The sequence below is a fragment of the Opisthocomus hoazin genome, chromosome 31 (genome assembly GCF_030867145.1).
Source record: "Opisthocomus hoazin isolate bOpiHoa1 chromosome 31, bOpiHoa1.hap1, whole genome shotgun sequence".
Lineage (NCBI taxonomy): Eukaryota > Metazoa > Chordata > Aves > Opisthocomiformes > Opisthocomidae > Opisthocomus > Opisthocomus hoazin.
The window spans coordinates 5,249,873-5,266,247 of record NC_134444.1 but is presented as its reverse complement, the minus strand read 5'-3'; the positions used below and the strand labels follow the sequence as shown (position 1 = coordinate 5,266,247).

General features: G+C 50.3%; 2 protein-coding genes across 2 annotated transcripts; both read left to right on the top strand.

Annotated features, from left to right (window-relative positions):
• The first annotated feature begins 567 nt into the window (after positions 1 to 567).
• On the top strand, positions 568 to 1,497 carry LOC104335840 (olfactory receptor 14A16). Its single transcript, XM_075445551.1, has one exon. The coding sequence runs from the start codon at positions 568 to 570 to the stop codon at positions 1,495 to 1,497; it is 930 nt and encodes a 309-aa protein (XP_075301666.1).
• Positions 1,498 to 15,372: 13,875 nt separating this feature from the next.
• Positions 15,373 to 16,335, top strand: LOC142365090 (olfactory receptor 14A16-like). The gene has a single exon (XM_075445534.1). The coding sequence runs from the start codon at positions 15,394 to 15,396 to the stop codon at positions 16,333 to 16,335; it is 942 nt and encodes a 313-aa protein (XP_075301649.1). The 5' UTR covers positions 15,373 to 15,393.
• Positions 16,336 to 16,375: the final 40 nt, after the last annotated feature.

Genomic DNA, 16,375 nt, shown 5'->3' with positions numbered 1-16,375 from the left:
GGATTCACCTGTTCTCAGTATTGTCCAGCTTCTTCTCAGGGGAACCTCTGAGTGCAATCACCCTGCAGATCAGAGAGGTGACATCTTAGGGCAGCTGAGACCAGGGCTGAGTGACAGACCAACTGTCCTCACTCTGCATGAAGGGATAGTGCTTTTGCTTCAGAGGATCCACAAGGTTTTTCTTGGAGACAAGGAGAAATGCCAAGTATTTCTGCCTTTAAAATACCATGCACAGTGGTGGGCCAACTAGAACCAAAGAACGAAAACCAGGCTGTGCAGCTCAGTGAACTGGGAGTGACAGTGCTGAAAAAGCTCTTTAATATCACAGGTGGATTTCTATCTTGTTAGGGCAGGACAGATTCTCTCAGAGTCCACAGGACAACCCCCTGCTCTCTGGGGCATCCTCAGCCAGCACCCACCAGAGTTCATAGCCAAAGTTATCTGAAAGGGGAGAGGTGATCTGGGGGGTTTCCATGATAAGTGGAATAGGTTTTGCTCTGAGATGTCTACTCTAACTGGTCACTGCCTCTTCCTCCCTGGACAGCTCCAAATGCCCAGAGGAAGCAAATGTCCAACAGCAGCTCCATCACAGAATTCCTCCTCCTGGCATTCACAGACACACGGGAGCTGCAACTCTTGACCTTCTGGCTCTTCCTGGCCATCTACCTGGCTGCCCTCCTGGGCAACGGTCTCACCGTCACTGCCATAGCCTGCGACCATCTCCTCCACACTCCCATGTACTTCTTCCTCCTCAACCTCGCCCTCCTCGACCTGGGCTCCATCTCCACAACTCTGCCCAAAGCCATGGCCAATTCCCTCTGGGGCACCAGGACCATCTCCTACGCAGGATGTGTTATACAGCTCTTTTTTTTTCTCTTTTCTATCACAACCGAATACTTTCTCCTCACTGTCATGGCCTATGACCGCTATGTTGCCATCTGCAAACCCCTGCATTATGAGACCCTCCTGGGCAACAGAGCTTGTGTCCACATGGCAGCAGCTGCCTGGGGCACTGGGATCCTCTATGCTCTCATGCACACAGCCAATACTTTTTCACTACCCATCTGCCATGGCAACGCTTTGGACCAGTTCTTCTGTGAAATGCCCCAAATCCTCAAGCTGTCTTGCTCAGATTCCTATATCAGTGAAGTTGAACTAATTGTGGTTAGTGCCTGTTTAGGTTTGGTATGTTTTGCTTTCATTATGGTGTCCTATTTGCAGATCTTCAGGGCTGTGCTGAGGATCCCCTCTGAGCAGGGACGGCACAAAGCCTTTTCCATGTGCCTCCCTCACCTGGCTGTGGTTGTTCTGTTTGTCAGCACTGCAGTGTTTGCTCACCTGAAGCCCTCCTCCATCTCTTCCCCTTTTCTAAACCTGGTCGTAACTGTTCTGTACTCGGTGGTGCCTCCAGCAGTGAACCCCCTCATCTACAGCATGAGGAACCAGAAGCTCAAGGAAGCCCTATGGAAAAGGGCCCAGTGCACACTGTTCCAGTGATGATAACCTGCCTCCACTTGTCTGCACATTTCCCAGACTTTATCCTAGGTCATGAGTCTGCTTTCTTCTCCCGCGATCATCTTACTTTTAGATAATTTTCGGGGTTTATACTCCTTGCCTCGAGCCTTACCTTATTGTTTTTGACTGTTGCACAACACTATGTCAGATGTGGCCTTTCAGATTGCAGCTCTTCAATAAAAGGGGATATCCCAGGTTCAGTTCCTGAAGGCTGGGGTCTTCCTCCTAGCTGATTCCAAGAATATACCCAAGGAATACTTCTTCCATTCTCAGTGTCTCTGGAGTTAAGCTCATGGTACTATTTGGTTCACTAGACCAAATGTTCCTGATTAAAAAGCTCTCTTCATGCTGTCTCAGGGCAGCAGAGATGGTCCATGAGCTCCCCATTAACTCCACAGGTGTCATGATGTATGACAGGACCAGTGTCCTATAACAGATTCTCTAAAAATGAACTGGGAGGGTTGACGAAAGGAGAGCAGGGGGACTCACCACGTGCCCTGGGGTTGGAATGAGTGGAGAATCAGAAGGTGAAATACCTCAGAGGTGAAACTCCCCCAGGAGTAAAGCACTAAATCAATGTATCCACGAACCAGGGCTCTGCAGTGTCGTGGGAGTCAGGGGCGACTCAGCAGGCACAGGGGAGGGAGACGGGAGAGATGCAGGAGCTGCCTTAGGAACCCTAGGGTAGGACTGTCATGCTGTCCTTGGGAGTGGGGCTAGTGCGAACAGATGAGAGTGTAAATTCTGTCAGGGTTGGGGATCACCTACAGCATGAATTTAGGAGAGCCAAAGGAAGAAGAAAGCACCAGTGTAGAGCCAAGTTGTGGGAGTGTGCAGGGTGGAGCACTCAGCAGGGTGCTGACTGGCCACTTCCTTCTCCGGCTGTCCACCCCAGCCCTGAGGAGTGAGCTTGGCTGCATGGTCCTCTCTGTCCTACTCCAGGGTTCAGGGGTACCCAACTCCATCACTACTAGTATTTAGAAGGGAACCATTTTCCTACCCATTGCTATTACACGCACAAGTCCCACAGCTCTTGCCACAGACGGTCTCTCAGCCAAGAACATTCTGAGACACCTCCAGATAGATCAGGTGCTCATGGCCTTGTCTTGACTAATACTGAAAATCTCCATTGACTGAGATCCCACCAACTGGCCTGGGTCCTTCCTCCAGTGTTCGGCTCTGAGGGATTTCTCAATAACTCAGGTCTCTCTGCCTCCCCTTGTCCATGATGTGCTCCAGGCCCCAACCATAGTTCTGGCCTCTGTAAGACTTGCTCCAGTCTGTCAGGGTCTTTCTTGTGCTGGGCAGCAGACTAACACTGACCCAGCTGCTCACTCACTCCCTGCACTCAACAGGACAATGGGAAAAATTAAACCAGAAATGCTCAGGGGTCAAGATAAAGAAAAGGAATCACTTACCAATTAGTGTCATGGGCAAAGAAGAGTTGGCTTAGAGATGATCAATTTAACTTACTACCAATTAAAAAAGGATTTTCATTGTGAGAAACTACAAGAAAAGCATTCAAGACCATCCCCCCCACTCTGCTACTTTTTCCAGGCTGGAATTACTCCTTCCTTCCCAACTCTGCTACCCACCTAATCCCAAGACAAACAGAGAGGGATGGTGAAAGGGGGGTTACAATCAGTACAGAACATCTCTGCCGTTCTTTCTTCCTCACACTTTTTCCCTGCTCCAGGTTGGGTTCTCAGTATTTGTGGTCAAGCTTATGTCTTGTTTGTTTCTTTCTGTCGTAATTTTCTTGTTTATTCTCACAGAATCAAAGCAGATTTGAGCTTGGAAGGTACCTCTGGATATCATCTAGCCCCATCCATCAGCTGAGGCAGAGTTAGCTAGAGCAGGGTGCTCAGGACCTTGTCTAGGTGTATTTCAAAGCCCTCCATGGATGGAGACTCAGCAGCCTCTCTGGGCAACCTCTTCCAGGGTCTGACCACTCTCAGAAACAAAAAGTATTTTCTTGATTTCAGACGGAATTTCAACTGTTTGTAGCTGTGTCCAGCACCCCTCGTCTTGTCACTGGGAACTCCTGAGAACAGTTTGGCTCCCTTGTTTTCACGCCCTACCATCAGGTATTTATACACACGAATATGATCCTGCCAAGCCCTTTCTTCCCCAGGCTGAACAGTTCCAGATCTCTAAGCATTTTCTCCCATGAAAGATGCTGCAGTCCCTCAAACCTGTTTTGTGGCTCTTTGCTGGACCTGCTTTATAAGGTCAACAACTTTCTCGCACTGGGAAACCCAGCACTGGACACCGGGCTCCAGATGTGGCCTCAGCACTACTGAACAGAAGGGAAGGATCACCTCCTTGATATGCCAGCAGCCCAGGCAGCTGTTGCCTTTTGCCACGGGGGTGCATTGCTGGCTCACGCTCATCACCTTGTTGTCCTGCAGGACCCCAAGGTCCTTCTCTGCAGAGCTGCTATCTGGCCAGTCAGCCCCAAAAGATATGTCCACAGTGTGATTTGATCATGGGCTGTCTTCCTCCAGGGTCTTTCTCAGCAGAAACTGTTTGTTCTTCTTAGAGATAAACTTCACCTGAGTCACAGGTCCCACAGTGCTGCAGAGTCCCCTGGACAGCCCAGGCCTTTTTGTCTCTGGCCCTGGGGACTGCAGTTTTCACTCTCTTTGTGGGAATCTCAATCCTCATTATGCCGCCACCTGCCATCCACTCCAGCATGCCTCAGCTGGGAAGAAAAGCTTTCCACATGGGGCATTTCCGTGTGACAAGTCTGTCCTTGGTCCTGGTGCCACATCTGAGGTGCTGCAGCCCAAATGTGCAATAAAGCCCACAGCCTGAGGCTCAGACTGAAGGAGCCCTGTGCCATGACAGAGCTCTGGACATGAGTGGAATACGAGCTGAGGTGGAGAAGGACAGCTCCCACAACTTTCATGGCAGGTGGTCATACAATGTCATAAGGAGAGTGAAAGATGCCCTGTGTGATGACAGGACAGATCAGATACACAGAGGTTCTCTCTAGGACAGTCAACAGGTAAGGTGGGAGTTTGTGAAGACTAGTGTCAGCCCCGGCTGTACTTGCCTTGAAAATGTGGTCTCCCAGATCCCCAGGGAATTGGGGAAGGAGACTAGCAGAGCACTGACACTGTACATCAGGGATTTAGAACATGCACTACTGAGGGCACTGGCAGGTGGGATCCCATGGGAGAAGGATCAAGGTCCTGAGACAATCCATAGACCTGCCTTCCTATCCCTGACCAGCCTTACCTGGGCCCTCCACCCACACCTCAGTCCATTGGTCCTGGAGACCATTGAACCTCATGTTCAGCCCCAGCTTCACTACCTGTCTCCAGTCCCAGCTGTAGAAACAACCTTGCCTATTCGTGGACCTTGTTGATTTGAACTTGCAGAGGCACTTCCCAGCTTTATTCTTTATGGGGTGTATAATGAAATGACACCATCATCCTCCAGCTGCCAGGCCCCAGCTGATTCATAGAGGCCTGAGGCCTTTCTGCTTCCATTCTTCCCGTCACTTGGTCAGGTTTTGGGACGAGAGGAAGGAAAAGCAGGTGAGGTTTCTGGGTGCCATTAGTGGAAAGGGGGGGGAGCAGAGCCCTCATATGTAAAAGGATCTGAAGGTTATACTAGTTCAAAACTGTTATCTTCTGTTCCTGTCTCTGAGGCTTTAAATCTTCAGGAGGAACATGGAATCTCCAAGACCCCTGCATCTCCCTCTGTTTTAGAAATGAGATTGATAGTACCCAAGTCAGGGGTCTTCTTTCAATTCTGTTTACAGGCTAAAGCACCCCATGGTCTGGAGCTATGCCCAGAAACTTACAGAAGAATCCCAGTCCTCTGGACAAGAAGCTAGATGTTTCTGGGTATCCTTGGAGGCATGGCCTACCGATAGCTCTGCTCATGAAGATGATCAAATGGCTCATCTTCATTTTTGTAAAGGTGGCTTAGATGCCTCCTTCATGTATAGATTCTCTTTATGGGTAGTGACATTGACTGAGCAACCTGATTTGACATCAGAATTGTCCCAGCTTGGATCTGGCATTGGACTACCACCTTCTTAGGATCCCTTCCACCCTGAATTGTCTTATGGGCACATGATGTAGAGATTCTGACTTCTAGCTTATTCTTGTACAGTGTGTTGCAAGGTCCAGGCTTCTCAAAGGGCTCTGGCCCCAAAAGGGACTGTTGAGGGGCCTCTAGTCCAGCCTCCAGGTTGGCCGTAACTTTGCCGAGATGAAACACGGAGATCACCAAATTTGGAGATCACAGCAACACTCCTCCTAGTCTGTTTTGTCTTTCCTAAAGATCAGCGTACAGGTCCCAAAAGGCAGTTTGTGGCTGTTGCCTCTGTTTTGTCACCGCACACTGCAGAAGAGAGCTTGGCTTCATCATCTCTGCAGGTACCTATAGGCTCTTACTAGGATGTCTCATGCCTCCTTTAGAAGCTAGAGAGGCTCAAATTCCTCAGACTTTCCTCACAACTCGTGCTTTAGGCCCTTAGCTCCATCTTGGCAGACCTCCGCAGGACCCTCTCCTGCTTCTTAACGTTCCATTTTGAAAAGCAAGCCCACTACTTCATATAGCATCTGTGTGGGATGTTAAGCGAAATATTGATTTTCTCCTGTAACTTCATTACCACTATTCTGCCTGTTATGGAGTGTATCTGAGTGTTTCTCAGATCTTTCATGTACCTTCATTTATCATGATATAGTGATTTCTAAAATCGTCTTATTAGAAGCAGACTGTCTAGACTAAGGCCATTCCCAATTATTCTCTGGTTTTCTTCTTCCCTGAAGCTTTTTTCATTCAGATACCTCTCACCTATGGAGATGCTTTGAGCTTCAGGGAGTTAAAAGCTTGCCTGTCTTTCAGTACTCAAAAGTACATTCTAGTATTAGCAAGCCCCACTGAGGGCCATTACTGACCAAGCCTCCCCAGGGTCTCGTTAAGGCAGATAATTGGAGGCTGTGATTGCAGGTAGGCAAAGGCACTGTGCAGGTGGCTGTAATGCTGAGAAAAGCCTTGATTTTTTTTATGACACAGGAACACCAAGCCCTGACCGCCAGGCCCTGGGAAGGCAGACACCCTTCTTGCTTTCCCATCTAGTTGTTATCCCAGCATTTCTATGCCTTCACCAATGTCTTTCTACCCATTGCTGGCTGTTTCTTGAAATACAAAGCCTTCGGCTGATGCAGACGCCTTCCGGGTGACCTCCTGATCTCCTTACAAGCTGCAATTTGTGAAGGTTTACTTCTCTTCCCACTCTGAAGGAAAGCTCCATCACCTCTGAAATCTCCCTACAAGCAGTTGCAGGCTACTACTATACTGCCCTGAGCCTCCACCTCACCAGGTTAAAGAAGCCCAGCTCCCTCGCTCCAAACCCCTGGCAGGTCTCCTTTGGACAATCTCCAATTCCAGCCCCACTCCTCCAGAACAGAGAGCCACACACCCCGACACGCTTGTCCAGACGTGGCCACACCACTGGTCAGTCAAGAGGGATGCTCACTCCCTTGTCTGTGTTTCCATGCTCCCCCTAATGCAGCCCAGTACGCATCTGGCCTTTATAGCTTTGAGCATGTGCTGCTGGCTCTTATGGCATTCCTCTTCATGGCCAGGCCCTTCTCCTCAGGGTCACTCCTGAGCTGTTCAGGTCCCAGCCTGCCCTCATTTGTGGGCCTATTCTGCCCCTGATGAAGGACTGACTTCTTCTCATCTCAGAGCTTTTCCATGTGTCCCTGGAGCGAGGCTGTGTTTTGACAGCTGTTAACGTGTGTGTACAGATGGCCTACCAGATTTGTCATTTTCTGCCCCAAATGAGTGTACAAAGGAAGCAAAACTAGGGCTTCAGAGGAAAGGGTAAAAAGAGGTTTGTTTGCCTGGGAGGGTACAAGGATGCCAAGCCACTCTCCATCATATTTGAAGGTCATGGCAGTCAGGCAAAGTCCCTGGTGCCCATTTTTAAAAAGGGTGGAATGGAGGACCTTGGGAACTACCGACCTGTCAGCCTCACCTCTGTGCCTGGGAAAGTCATGGAACAGATCGTTCTAGGAGCTATGCTAAGGCCCATGGAGGACAGGGAGGTGATGCGAGACAGCCAGCGTGGATTCACCAAGGGCAAGTCCTGCCTGACCACAGTAGTTGCTTTCTGTGATGGCATGATAATATCAATGGACAGGGAAGAGCTATGGATGTGATCTGTCTGGATTTCTGTAAAGCCTTCGACACAGTCCCTCACCACATCCTTCTCTCTAAATCCGAGAGATATGGATTTTGATGGGTGGACTGTTGGGTGGATAAGGAATTGGTTGGAAGGCTGCAGCCAGAGGGTAGTGGTCAACAGCTCAACGTCAAAATGGACACTGGTGACAAGTCATGTCCCTCAGGGGTCTGTACTGGGACCAGTGCTGTTTAAGAGCTTTGTCAATAACATAGACAGTGAGATTGAGTGCACCCTCAGCAAGTTTGCAGAGGATGCCAGGCTGAGTGGTGCAGCTGACACGTCAGAGGGACCTGGACAAGATCAAGAAATAGGCCTGAGTGAACTTTATGAGATTCAACAAGGCCAAGTGCAAGGTCCTGCACCTGGGTTGGGGCAACCCCCACTGTCAATACAGGCTGGGAGATGAAGGGATTGAGAGCTGCCCTGTAAGAGTAGGACTTGGGGGTAGTGGTGGATGAAAAATTGGACATGAGCCACCAGTGTGCGCTCATAGCCCAGAAAGCCAAACGTATTCTGGGCTACATCAAAAGAAGCATGGCCAGCAGGTTGAGGGAGGTGATTCTGCCCCTCTGCTCTTCCCTGGTGAGACCCCACCTTGAGTCCTGTGTCCAGCTCTAGAGTCCCCAGCACAAGAAGGAGATGGAGCTGTTGGACTCGGTCCAGAGGAGGGCAACAGAAGAGGAGCACCTCTCCTGTGAGGACAGGATGAAAGAGTTGCAGGTGCTCAGCCTGGAGAAGATAAGGCTGTGGGGAGACATTATTGCGGCATTTCAGTACTGAAAGGGAGCGTCCAAGAAAGATGGAGAAAATGTTTTTAGCAAGGCCTGTTCTGACTGGTCAAGGAGAAATGGCTTTAAACTAAGGGAGGGTAGATCAAGACTGGGTATAGGGAAGAAATTTTTTTGCCATGAGGATGGTGAAACACTGGAACGGGTTTCCCAGAGAGGTAATGGAGGCGCCATCCCTAGAAACACTGAAGGCCAGGTTGGATGAGGCTCTGACCAACCCGGTGTAGTTCAAGGTGTCCCTGCTCACTGCAGGGGGATTGGGCTAGATGACCACTAAATGTCCCTCCCAACCCAAAGCATTCTGTGATTCTGTGCTCTGGATAGGAGAAGGGTGATATCAGTTCTAAAGTAAGCAGAAATATAAAGAAATATGGAAAAATAAGAGATTCTGATTGATTGTTCCTTAATATTTAAATCTTCTCTGGTTGGCTGCTCTCCTGAAATTTCCCAAATTAGCCAGCAATGACATGAAGAATTGGGGAAAATTATGCACAGAGCCATGGCTTACTAGGGTGTTGTTCATGTTAGTGAGCCCTCTGGTGCCAAGTTCCTGAACTGCAGATACAAGCTCTACAGAAGTGGGAAGAAGAAGGAAACACAGAGTTTCTGAGGGTGTTGGGCCCCACTGAGGGCCAACACTGACAAAGCCGTGAAGGGAATGACCAGTGAAGGTGTCTGTCCCTCGGGGCTGCTGAAGCAAAACATTGGAGGCACTGGTTGCACGTGGCCAAGGCAATGTGTAGGTGGCTCTGATGCCTCGTAAGCCCTTGGTGTTTACCATCAGAGCGGCCAAGCCGTGACCCTCAGAGCCTGGTAAAGAATGTCCTTTCTCTCCTGTGTTGCTCAGGGCTCTACATAGGTTATTTCAGGTTTTCTTATGGCCTGTAGCACACCCTCTGCTACGCACACCACGCTCTCTGCCTGCACTCCCACAGGTCTCACTGAATCTTCCCCACTCCGGCAGGTTCAGGCATTCTCCAGGGCCATGGATGTTTCCAGAATTCCAGGCAAGTGTGGGTAGTGAAGGAGAGGAAGACAGAAAGGTCAGCTCATGGGGCGTGAGGAGCACTGTTCAGCCACCTCCAGCAGTGGACATTCTCCATCTCCCAGATTGAGGCATGCTCGCATGATGGAAACTTCCCATATGACCCCTGCTTTGTGCAGGGTCCTTCAGCCACACTCCCAGGACACAGCTACTCCTCCCCCACCTGCAGACATGAACTTCTTTCCATTTCTGGGCTCCGACATGGTTGTAAGGATTTACTAAAGCCCTGAACCTTGCTTCTCGGTGATTTCCTTCCACCCTCTCTTGCATCCCTACGCATTGCCAATCACTGTCTCATCACTCACTGAAAATAGAAGAAGCTCTGAATGAGACGCTTTCCATCTCATTCTCTGGTGATGACCATGTTTCTCCATTCACCATTCATGTATCCACCATTGGGGGAAGCACATCTTGGGGAGGAGACAACCTGCCTTAGCCACCTCTGTGCTCCTTGAGGCCTGAGTGCTTTTGCAAGATTCCAGGAAGAGGGAAGTTTTTGCCCACATTTGTATTGCAGATGCTTGGTCTGCAGTGGACAGGGAATGAGATGGAACTGCTACTAGGAATGCTGTGGGACTGCAGATTTGCTTTACAGAATATGGCTGGAGTGGGGTTAATTGTCCTCATAGCACCTGGTATGGTGCGAAGTTTTGGATTTGTTACCAAACCGGTGCTGATAACACCCCCACGGTTCAGCTATTGCTGAGCAGAGCTTGCACAGTGCCAAGGGTTTTGCTGTTCCTCACGCTTCCTTGCCAGCCAGTAGACTGGGGGTGGGCAAGGACTTAGGAGGGGTCAGCTGACCCCAACTGACCAACGGAATATTCCAAACCATAGGATGTTGTGCTCAGCAATAAAAGCTGGAGGAAGAAGGAGGAAGGTGGGATGTTTGGAATGATGTCATTTCTCTTCCCAAGTAACCATTACTCGTGATGGATCCCTGCTTTCCTGGAAATGACTGAAACATCTGCCTGTCGATGGGAAGCAGTCAATGAACTCCTTCTTTTGCTCTGCTTGTGGGCACAGCTTTTGCTTTACCTATTCAAGTCTGCCTTATCTTGACCCAATGGTTTTTATCACTTTGCGCTTCAAATTCTCTCTTCTCCCCTTAGGAGAGGAAGTGAGCGAGTGGTGGGTGGAGACTTAGTGGCCACATTATGGACTTCTTTCAATTCTCAGTAAAACCATTAGCAGTACAACTCTCTAAAATTTCTTCTCCTTCGTGGTTATGATAAACTTCGTTTCTTTAATTTTATTCTTGCAATTCATTCTTACTTGACAAGACAGCTATAACTTTACAGTCTTTATCCTCTGGCATGAAGTTTCTAGAACAGTGCTTTTCCTCCCATTGCTGACTCATTGTTACCATTTCACGGCAACACCTCTTAGAAGACATTACCCTAATTCTTATCTGCTCTCTATCTTTCATCCTTAATTCAGTGTGTGTCTGTGTGAGGAGCTTATTTTTTTACCAAAAAAATGTCATAGAACAGATCCCTAAGTGGTCAAAGCACAAAGCAGGTCAAAGTATTGTGTGATGGACACTGATACAACACCATTATGTCGTTTTGGATCTCTGAACACCTAACCCTTTAGCAGAATGCCTGGACACTCTGAAGTCCCTCCATCTGCCCTGCATGTCAGCAGTGAAGGTGAAATTACTCCAGCCTGGGGTGTTGTTCTGATTTTCTTCACAGCCTAAAACACAACACGGGTCAGGAGATATTCCAGGACACCTCAAGGGGCATCATCCTCTTCTGGACTAGCAAATGGAATCTCAGATGTCATGGCACAGCAATACTTGTGTTCAGGGATCTCTCCAAATCACCCATCTCCATTTCTGTAATGGTGCTTGAGTTTTATTAAGTAACCCTGGAGTTTACCCCCACCAAACTGGTTGTCCTCCTCCAGAGGAGGAGAACACAGGGGCCATCCCATGCTCATCCTCCCTGCCAGTCTCCCCAGCAGAGCCTGTGTTTCTCCATTGCAGAGCTCCATGAGAGCAAGCTAACCCACCACGTCTTGTTTAATCCAACACCATCACATCTTTGTGACAAGCCACAGGGCTCCACCTCCTCCTGGCTGTGCCCATTTCAGCTGCAGCAGCTCACCTATGGCATCAGGGTTCAGTGCAGACTTCTCTCAGGGAAATCTGAATCCTGATCCTGCCCAGAAGACCGTTCGACATCGAGCCTTGCTGCGTTGCACTTCCAGCATGGTCTTCACGCCTGTGCTGTGCTGCACAGACCCCTTGGCTGAAGGACAACTTCAGCAGCTCATTGTCAGCGTGCAGGCTGCAGGCAGCTCTCACTCTGTACTGCACATCACACCTTCTGCATGGCCTTGCTTGTGCAGCAAGAACTTCTCGTGAGAACATTGCTCCTCTTTGACTGTGGAGATGATGCATGCAGTTGTTTCCTTGTAAGAAAATCCTGTACTTATTTGAACGACCAAAACAGAGGAATGTCTTCTATGGGTGGGGTCTCTCTGGCATGCTGTGTGTGGGTCACAGGCTTGTTCACTGCACCTGCACCTGGGTTCCCGCCATCTAAAGGGACCTAAGATTATCTACACGATCGTCTCTTTATAGTCTTTGATCTACTGAAGAGGATTTTAAAAGATACCTCATAGATCCCGAGTGCATTTCTTACTGGAATTATGATGAACTAGTGCCTCCTGGTGAAAAACACACTCTCCTCCCTCTTGAAGGAGCCCCTCCAACCCCATGGACTGGTAAGGGTGTAGTTTGCTCAAGCAGCCCCTGGCTTGATGCCCACCCACCGCTGGTTTCATGCCTCCAGAGTCCTGCCCCAAAGCACAAAGGCCTGACAGACCTTGTTGGTGGTAAATGAGGCTGAGAGGACATGAAGTATCTCAGATCTGTCTCCACCTACTCTTTGTACATTTAGCTGTGGTCCCACAATATCTCTGCTGCTTCTTTAGCTGCTCCTGAAAGAGCAACAGCTCATCTTGGTGCCCTTGAATTCCCTTTGGAGTTTCATTTGAGTCTCCAAGAGCAGGCCCCAAGATGTTTCCTTGTCTCTCTGAACTGCTCCATTTGAGTTTGGAAGTGCCTGCACATATCTGCACCCACCCCTGACACCTCAGATGTTGCCTGGTGTAGTGTCTGAACAGCCCACTCCTGCCCTCCATCTCCATTAACCAGCGTGGGAGCTCAGACAAGGAGCTCTCATGCTGGTGCCTGTTTTATACACACTTCACTGGCACAAGACCAGTCTCTGCTCCCTTGGGCTTGTGGTCTGAATTAGAGGGAGCTGAGTCACCTTCCAGCCCCAGGACCACAAACCCACAAAGGAGATGCCTCGAATGACTCAGCTGCACCTCTTCCCTCAGCAGGGGTAAAGGAGATCCCTCCCTGGCACAGCCTGGTTGTCCTTTCTGCTGATGAGACAAGGCAAGGTGAGAATTAGGTGTAAAGCTGTCACTGACAAGGGCAATGCCATTTCTGGAAAGCAGTTTGTCTCCCCAGCTAAAGGAGGGAACATCAGTGATTCCTTCAGCCTCTTTCACAGCAGGTTCCCTGGAGACCCAGGGACATCTCAAGGGAGTCCAAAGGGAGGAGAAAGAGAGATGCCTTGGGCTGGTCCTCTGCTGCTGAGCTGGGCTGGGCTCCTGGGATGGAGGGAGCTCATGGCAGGGTGCAGTGCAGAGGAAGGAGAGAGGAGCAGCTGCCCAGGAGCAGCTGCTCTGCAAAGCCCAGCAGGGCTGAGGGCACTGCCTGCAGGCACTGAGAGGAGAGGAGAGACATTCAAGGCAGTCAGTTGTTGGAGGATGCAAAGAGCTCATTTGAGGAGAAATCTTCACAGCCCTTCACACAGTAAGTCTCTGACTGCAATGCACAGGAGTATCCTGCGCAGGACTCCAAAATCTGGTACATCCCATGGCTACAGTGACGGAGAAAGAGGTGCTTCATGGCAGGGCTTCCTTGATGCACCATCAGAGGCACAGGGCATGAGGCTGCCCTCTCCCAGGGATGGCTGCAGGATGTGAAGGTGGGTGTGCAGCCAGGGGTGCCCAGGGCTGTCCTTCAGAGCAGGGTCCCACTGCCCTGTCTCTGTGCCAGGGCAGGACTCTGCTACCTGCCAGGGTCAGCACTCAGCCTGCCAGGGACCACCTCACGATGCTGGGGGAAAAAACTGTGGGTGAAAACGAGACTCTGGCCAGGGCAAGGTCTTTCTGCTGTTGAGGGGGTGCTGCATGGGTCAGGGCTGCTCACAGCTGCACATCACCCCCAGGACATTGGCAGAGGGTCCTTTTGAAGGAGGGCTTCAAGGTAGCATTTATCTGAAAGGGAAGAACTCTCTGCTTTGACATTTCTCCTCTTGGTGGACTGGGTGGGCAGTGGGAGACAGGAATTTACTTCTCTGCTCAGAGCAAGGCACTGAGACCCCAGCTCTAGTTAGGTCTGAGCAGCCCCCACACTCACAGAGATGCCCCTGGGCAGTGATCTCCTGCCTGGAGGTTCCTGCATAGCAGAGCTGAGCACACAGTGTGTGAGTGGGGTTCTGTGTGCCCAGACAGAGAGGAGAAGCTGAGACAGAGAAACAGCTCCCAGCAGGGAGAGCTGCAGGCAGCAGAGCCGTGGGCAGGGAGGGAGAGGAATCCGCTGCCAGAAATGCAGTGGAGGGGGGATTCGGGTGCCTCCTGCCACCATGTGCAGTGCAGGCAACTTCCCTGGAGCATCCTCATGTTCTCCTCTCCCACCCAGCAGAGACCCCCACCCTTGATGCCATGGACACCAGGTGATCAGTTGCCTTCTACCACCACACAAACAACCACTAATGAGGTGAGTGAGAATTCAGGTGCTGCTGAGTACCAAAGCTGTGGATTTTCTTATGCAGATATGTCCATGGAGAAAAGGTAGCTAAGTCCACTCCAAAACCCTGGGACTCTGCTCGCTTCATCATGCAGGGCTGGCAGTGATCTCACCCTCCCTTCAGGGCATGCCAGGTTTTGGACATTTGACTCTTTCACCATGTGATCCTGCTGGGCTGCAGGCTGCCCACCACAAGGACACAGCTCAACCGTGGCATCTCTGTGTTATCTAGCAGCCCCACGGAGAAGACACTGAAAAGCTAAGACCACCACAGTGCTGCTGGAAGCTTGTATGCAGGCAGCTGTAATGAACCCTGTGCGTCCCTGGCTGGGAGTAAAGAGCTGAGATCCTCCTCACGTACGATGAGTCGGGCTGAGGGCTTTGGGGATGTGCCCATGGAAACTGGATTCCTCTGCTCTCAGCGGTGTCCAGTTTCTTTTGAGAGGAACACCTGCCTGCGATTGTCCTCCAGCTCCAGAAGGTGCCAGCACAGGGCAGCTGAGACCAGCTCTCCTCACTCTGCATGAAGGGACAGTCCCTTTGCCCCTCAAGACCCACCAGATTTCACTTGAAGGGCAGCAGAAATGCTGTAAAAGCACTCCTCAGCTGTGGTGGGACAGCTGGAGGAGAATAAATAAAACTAGATCTCCACAGCTCTGCTCTGCAGTCATGTGAACTGGGAGCAACTATGCTTAAAACTTCTTTGATACCTTGAATAAATTTAATTTGAAATCAACCTGTGCTCCTATTTTCCTGTTGCTGTAAGGCAGGACTGGCTCCTCCATAGCACAAAGCATACCCCCCTGTTCCCTTGGGTAACCTTGACCAGTTCCAACTGGACCTCACAAAAGAAACGTGCCAGAGGTCTTCCTGAAAGGACAGAGGCAGCCTGGGGTTCTTCCATGAGAATTGGAAGAGGCTTTACTCAGAAGAGTGCCTTAACTTCCTACTGTCTTTTCTTCCTTGAACAGGTCCTCATGCTGAAAGGCAGTAAATGTCCAACAGCAGCTCCATCACTGAATTACTTCTCCTGGCATTCGCGGACACACGGGAGCTTCAGCTCTTGACCTTCTGGCTCTTTCTGTCCATCTACCTGGCTGCCCTCCTGGCCAACGGCCTTATCTTCACTGCCATAGCCTGCGACCACCGCCTCCATACCCCCATGTACTTCTTCCTCCTCAACCTCTCGCTCCTCGACATGGCCTCCATCTCCACCACTGTCCCCAAAGCTATGGACTGCTCCATTTGGGACACAAGGGCCATCTCCTACGCAGGATGTGCTGCTCAGCTCTTTTTCTTTCTCTTCTTTATCTCCTCTGAGTATTTTCTCCTCACCGTCATGGCCTATGACCGCTATGTTGCCATCTGCAAACCCCTGCACTACGGGACCCTCCTGGACAGCAGAGCTTGTGTCCACATGGCAGCAGCTGCCTGGGGCACTGGGTTCCTCTATGCTTTTCTGCACACTGCCAGTACATTTTCACCACCCCTCTGCCATGGCAATGCTGTGGACCAGTTCTTCTGTGAACTTCCTCAGATCCTCAAGCTCTCCTGCTCAGACTCCTACCTCAGTGAAGTTGGACTTCTTGTGGTTAGTGCCTGTGTAGCTTTTGGCTGTTTTATTTTCATTGTGCTGTCCTATGTGCAGATCTTCAGGGCTGTGCTGAGGATCCCCTCTGAGCAGGGACGGCACAAAGCCTTTTCCATGTGCCTCCCTCACCTGACTGTGGTCTCCCTGCTTGTCAGCACTGCAGTATTTGCCCATTTGAAACCACCCTCTGTCTCCTCCCCACTTCTGGATGTGATGGTTGCTGTTGTGTACACTTTAATACCTCCAACACTGAACCCCCTCATCTACAGCATGAGGAACCAGGAGCTCAAGGATGCCCTGAGGACACTGATGGCTGGATCTGTTTCAGCAGCTAGAGACTGCTGACTTTCCTTTTCCAATGTTTCCCTGTGAATGTCATGACAGC